The sequence below is a fragment of the Rhodnius prolixus genome, unplaced genomic scaffold, assembly GCF_049639745.1.
Source record: "Rhodnius prolixus isolate KJV_2025 unplaced genomic scaffold, Rpr scaffold_31, whole genome shotgun sequence".
Taxonomy (NCBI): domain Eukaryota; kingdom Metazoa; phylum Arthropoda; class Insecta; order Hemiptera; family Reduviidae; genus Rhodnius; species Rhodnius prolixus.
Genome location: NW_027411586.1, coordinates 955,638 through 962,017, shown reverse-complemented (window position 1 = coordinate 962,017; position 6,380 = coordinate 955,638). Strand labels below are relative to the sequence as shown.

Below are 6,380 nucleotides of genomic sequence, written 5' to 3'. Positions count from 1 at the left end.
TCAGGTCTGTAATTTGTGTGCAAAAATTTTGAAACGTGATCGGTCATAAAGCGCGAGAATATAATAATTTTAGAAATTGTTATATAATTTTCCGAACTTACTTCGTCCGTAATTTCATTAAATATCTGCAATAATTGAACCGCGCTCTCTAATATTTCCCAATCGATTGTTGTTATATTATGTTCACCCTGTAGATTTAATAAAGCTATGGTCGCGATCAATGGCTGTTTGGTTTTTAAAACGCGATCAAACATTATAAATGTGGAGTTCCAACGAGTGGGGACGTCTTGTTTTAATTTTAATTTTGGGAAACCCATCTGTGTTTGTGTATTATGTAGCTTGGTCAAAGAATGAGAACTTCTTTTAAAATATTCTACTAAAGCTTTAATTTTGTCGGTCGTTACGCGAATTTCTGCGATTCCCGAATGGACAACTAAATTCATTGAATGGGCAAAACAAGAAATATGCCTCCAATTGCACTGCTTTACTGCCGAAACAATATTTGCACCATTATCAGTAACAACGGCAGTTACTTTATTGGTGAGATCCCATTCTTGGACCGTGGATTGCAGGTGTGAGGCCAAGTTATTCGCTGTATGTCGTTCAGAGTAACTAGTACACTTCAATAAATGTGTTTGTAAATTTGTGTTTTGGTCTATGTAGTGGGCAGTTATAGCAATAAAACTTTCATTATTCACCGATGTCCAACAATCAGTTGTTAAACAAACGGCATTTACTTCGTTGAATTTACTTTTTAATTTTGATTCTTCCCGCTTATAAATCATTGGGAGTAAACTGTTGGATATATACTTTCGTGAAGGTACATTATAACTGGGGCAAAGCAATTTAATTAATTTTCTGAACTCTTGATCTTCAACAATACTAAAAGGATGATATTCTTTTACTATCATTTTGAGCAATTGTTCATCAATTTCCTTGGACTTACTGGGGTGCAAAGGTTTGATTACTTCTACAAAGTCAGTCAAGGATTTTTGAATTACCGGAGCCTTATGGGCAGATGAAGAGAGAGGAGCGACATCTGCAACTTCTGAATGGATGGAAGCTAAACTAGTAGAGGGAAGCGAGCTTAAATTTTGAGTGTCTATAGAAGTTAAATGAGATTTCTTAACAGGGATCTCTTCAGTGCTTTGCTCTGTATTCTTTCTTTTATTGAATGATATAGGATGTTTTCTCTTCATATGTCTGAACAAATTACTAGTAGAGCCACTTGTAAAGCTAACGATTTCGTGGCAATACCGGCATTTAGCTTTGACAGAATCAATAGAATTAAAGTGATTCCAAATTTCACTGCGTTTTGGCATTTGTCTGAAATTAATTGACTAAAAATTAATAAAATATTAAATTTAAAAAATAAGAAACAATAGTAAAAAAGGCGATAATAACCCCGTAGTTGATGGGCAAAAATAAATAAATAAATAAAATAAAATAAATAAAAAAGTAAAAAAATTAAACTAATTTATTAAATATTTTGCTTTTAAAATATTTTCAAATATTCAATAAAGAAAAACAAAAGATAAAAATGAAATAATTATTTAATTTAGGAAAATATTAGTCTTTGAAAATATTTTAGAAATCAACAAAGCACATGCTCTTCAACTTAATTAAGATTTACCTCTGGAAAACACCCTTATCTGCTTATCATCAGAAGACAGACACACATGAAATATTGTTATCAGCACGAAAGATGAAATTGAAATGGCCCTTATTGCTATAGCTACATATCTAGAGACAAAAAAATTATATTACCTAAAGAGCGTACTTACTACAGACTCCCTCCCACTCTTATTACCTATTTCACAAACATTCGGCGATTGGAAATATTTTTTAGCAAAATATTATTCTATTTATTCTAAGCAGATTCTTAAGATGATTTTAATTTTTAAAATTTATTTTTGTTTATTACTCTTATAAAATACGAAGAATTTCAAATAAAATATAATATACAAACACAGAATGATTTAGTATGCAGGTGGAGTCAGTCGTCGTTACCATGGTAACGGAACCGTTAAACGACTCCGGTTCCAGCTCCAGCAATTTCTATTGGCTAGAATCAGTGAACGAAAAAGTGGATCGAGTCCGGTTTCAAAAGGATTTAAATCACTCCGGATTCGACTCCACCAACTCCAGTGGATTTAACCAATGAAAATGCTAGAGTTGGGCCGGAGTCGTTTAACGGTTCCATTACCATGGCAACCACGACTGACTCCACCTGCATACTAGATCATTTTGTGTTTGTGTATTATATTTTATTTGAAATTCTTCGTATTTTATAAGAGTATTGGACAAAAACAAAATTTAAAAATTAAAATCATCTTAAGAAAGCGTTATAATGTTTTTTGTATTCAAATGAAACGAATATTTAACTACAAAATATTTCCAATTGATGAATGTTTGTGAAATAGGTGATAGAGTGGGAGGGATACTACAGTAAGTAAACCAATTAGGTAATACTACATTTTGGCTCAGTTTTACTTTGACCGTCATGAGGACATGTACACGTTTAAACTTACGCCAATGAAGATAAGAGTAAGAGTGTCCAGCGCTTAGTTAAAGATTAAGCACACAGCTTTTTCTTTTTGTAAAACAATAAGATAATATTTTAAAAGCTTGATATTCAATTCTTAGTAGATAAATATTGTGAGTAATTATAATTTTGTTTGAAGGGTTAGAATTTTTATGGAATACTTTCCTACCCATTTCCGTTTCTCTATATTGAATCCTCTTGAAGCAAGTTAACTCCAGTCTTCCAGTGGTCAAGCTAGATAATGACAAAATTGCTTTAATTTATAATTGACTAGCCTATTTTTGGGTTAATATTTGTGTTACGTTGTTAATTTTATATTTATCAGAGCAATTGGAAATTAGGGATAGTACTTAATGTGTGTAAAAGAAATATAGTTTTGTTATTAACTGGAAAAGCTAACTGTTAATGATATATTTTAATAAATTACGTGACATTTGTTCTTATGTTTAATCGTTCCAAAACCTCTGCTGTCTCATTTTCATTTTAATTTTTTTGGGGCGGGGCGGAATCACTTTTTTTAAAAATAGGGATTTGAATCAACTCGTTCCACCATCGGACTCGTTCCAGTGGAACGAGTCCGTTCAAATAGCCCATCACTAATACAGACACGAAAAAAGCTAAATAGGTTTCAAGGTGAATGCGCGTTAATAAACAGATGGTGTGCAAATTTAAAGCTAAATAGTAAAGTTAATAAACATTATATTGTCAAAAATAAAACTAAACGCACTGTGTTTTATTACCTGATAAAACATTCTAATCATTTAGTCGGAATCGCTCGATCATACTTAAGATTTCTAAACAATAAATTAAAAGCCGTTGTTGATGAGGCCGTTAATAAGTTCGAAATCAATAAAATTATAACCCTAACTCCTAAAAATATCGTGAAAGTATTCGGAGGTAAACAGAAACACACTGCACATTCTGAACCTTATTTCTTCGAAAGCTCTTACAGCGCGATTCCTCTCGGTCATACATTACTTGCTAATAGCCAGCACGTTTTCGTGAACGGACACAATTTAAAAAAGTACATTACTAAAGGTAATAATATTGTAGAATGGCCTTGCGGTATCACATGTAAATTTTCTAAACAAAGTATGAGCACTACTTTAAATAAATTAGTTGAATTTGTCCACGGCGATATAAATACTGTGTCAATCAAAAAGCTTGCAAACAAATGTCGGTACAGACATCACGAAAAAAAAGGTCGCACTATACACTGCGCCCCACACAACAGCATTTTTAAATGCAGTACACTTCTACAACTTCTATCGGAATTATCGGTCCACTACACCGCGTTTAGGAACATAAAAAGACAGATTTACATCATTCGTAATCTATTTTTCAAAATTAATCGTGTAACATCGTGTATAAATAGAGCAAATAATGTCGAATCTATTTTACGGTCCGTTAATGATTTAAAAAAGTTTCTCGGAACACTTAAAATCGATATAAACAAATTTAGGAAATATGTACCTTCTACTAGTTGCGACACCAATGAAATAAATATTCTGCATAAATATAAAAAAACTTATCTTCCTTAAAACGTACAGCCCTTTCCTTTTCGGAGACTTTTTGCGCGTGTTGCAATATGTTAACTTATGACGAGGATTTAAAAGATTTCATAAATTTTCAGAAAACAATAACAAATCATGGCAATCTATAATTCTTTATATTAATAAAAATTATGATAATATTCACCGTGACGGTCTTAAAATTTGTACATACTGTGCACGAAAATTGAATCAAAATTGTATTCCCGGACGCGCCGCGTTTAAATGTTTAGAAGTAGATCCTGTGCCTGCAGAAGTTGGTAAGTTGAATATTTTCGAAACAATGCTGACCCAATTAGTTAAATCGTTCCAATGTGTTATTCGTCTCCAGCCGAAAAAAGGGAAAATTGCGGTCAGCGAAAAACTTAAAGGGTTAAAGGGTCGCGTCACTTATTTACCCCTCCCTTTGCAGAAAAACGTGGACTTACTTCCTAACGAACTGCCCCAAAATCATGAAGTGGTTGTACTGGTTAATGGCGTACCTACACAAAACCGAGTCATGTGGCAAGATTTAGTGAGCACGAATAAAATTTACAAAGCGATTGCCGCTTTAAAAGAAATTAACCCGTTGTACGCGAACGTAAATCTAAATGTAAAATTGTTATCGAATATCAACGAAAATATTGGTAATAAATGTACTTTTAAGGATATATCCGGGGCTTCCATAAAAAAAGTAGATAGTACTACTTTTTACAATACCGGATTTTATACTTTCCACTCCCTTCATCCGATAAATATAAATGCAGTGGAATCGAGTGAAATTGAATCGTATCAAATGCAGCAAATGAAGGGAGATTACGTGTCGGTTTTTGATAAAAATTTAGATTACCTAACATTTCCTCATCTATTTCCTAAAGGCAGGTTCGGAAAATTTGATGTAAATAGAAATATTCCTCTGTCGGACGTTGAGTATCGTAAAACGCGAATATTGAATAAAAACGGGCGGTTTCGGCGGGATCCTTGTTATTTATTTCACTTGTTAAACGATAGTGAATTTAAATACCTAGGCGGGGCGATTGCTCACTAGCGTTATGGAGTTTAGGTTTAAAAAAATTAACGCATCGTCAGATCGGACTATACGAAACAGTGGATCGGTTACTCGGGCATCATTTGTACGGTAAATCGGAAGATATGAGATATATCAGCACCACGTTTCGCGAAAATAGAAAACTATGTTTAAAACCGTATTATGAACTAAAAAATATGCCGGCTAATTCAACGGATGAATATTTGAAGTCATGGCTAAACGACTACTATCCGAATCGACCTGACGATCTTGAAAATTTAAATTTATACGATTTCTGTCGTTATCACGATCTCTCCCGCGATCAATTAGAAGGCGAAAACCGAATAAAATTAAAAAATAATGTTATTTTAAGAAAACGTGGCAAACCTTACGTGATCCAACATCCGATATACAAAACTTTAAATACAGAACAAGACCGAAATAAATATTATCATCCCCTTTTACTTCTTTTTAAACCGTGGCGAAATGAATCGGATATTTTAAAAGGTTTTCGGACGTACCAAGAAGCGTTTGACCATTATTCCACGGAATTTAAACAGGCCATGACTTATCACGATAAATTAATTATGATTGAAGAAGGAATCAAAGAGCTTCAGAATAAAATTGCGGAATTCAAAGAAGAGAATTTCATTAATTTAGAAGAGGATAATATTATCCGAGAAGTGCAGGATGCAGACGTGGCGATGTATACTAGTAATGACGATCGCGATAATAATTTATTTAACTTAAATGAAGATCAAAGCCGGATTTTTAATAAAATAACTAAAACACTTGTCGACCGAAGTAATAATAAATGCAACAGTCAAATTAAATTATTCGTTTCTGGTGTAGGCGTACGGGTAAATCGTATCTCTTAAAAGCATTAAAAGTTTGGATTAACAATACATTTCCGCCTAAGAAAGACACTGTTTCAGTGGCTATAACGGCTCAGACCGGCCTGGCTGCATATAATGTAAATGGCGTCACCATTTACCGGCTTTTATCGCTCCCGGTTGAGCACCAACAAACCGCCGAATATAATAAATTAAACGTTGAAAGTTGTCGGGCGATTAGGCAGATATGAAATTATTGATAATCGATGAAATTAGTTTAGTTTCGAGTCTCGTTTTTGCTTATATTCATCTTCGGTTGACGGAAATTGCCAAAAATAATGAACCTTTCGGTAATTTTAATATCTTACTTTTCAGAGATTTGTTACAATTGCAGCCCTCAAAGGTAATCAAGTTTTTAAAAAGTTAACCCGCATCGAATTTAAATC

The 6,380-nt window shown here is 33.3% G+C and overlaps 1 protein-coding gene across 1 annotated transcript; it reads right to left on the bottom strand.

Annotated features, from left to right (window-relative positions):
• On the bottom strand, nucleotides 1–2,238 carry LOC141448425 (E3 SUMO-protein ligase ZBED1-like). The gene is made up of 2 exons (XM_074116782.1): nucleotides 102–2,238; nucleotides 1–6 (listed from the first exon to the last, which is right to left on the bottom strand). Exons 1-2 carry the CDS (start codon nucleotides 1,320–1,322, stop codon nucleotides 1–3), a joined length of 1,227 nt encoding a protein of 408 aa, XP_073972883.1. The 5' UTR covers nucleotides 1,323–2,238.
• Nucleotides 2,239–6,380: the final 4,142 nt, after the last annotated feature.

Bases quoted from the DNA above. Each gene is read 5' to 3' on its own strand.
- LOC141448425 (XM_074116782.1), bottom strand. From the start codon at position 1,322: ATGCCAAAACGCAGTGAAATTTGGAATCACTTTAATTCTATTGATTCT.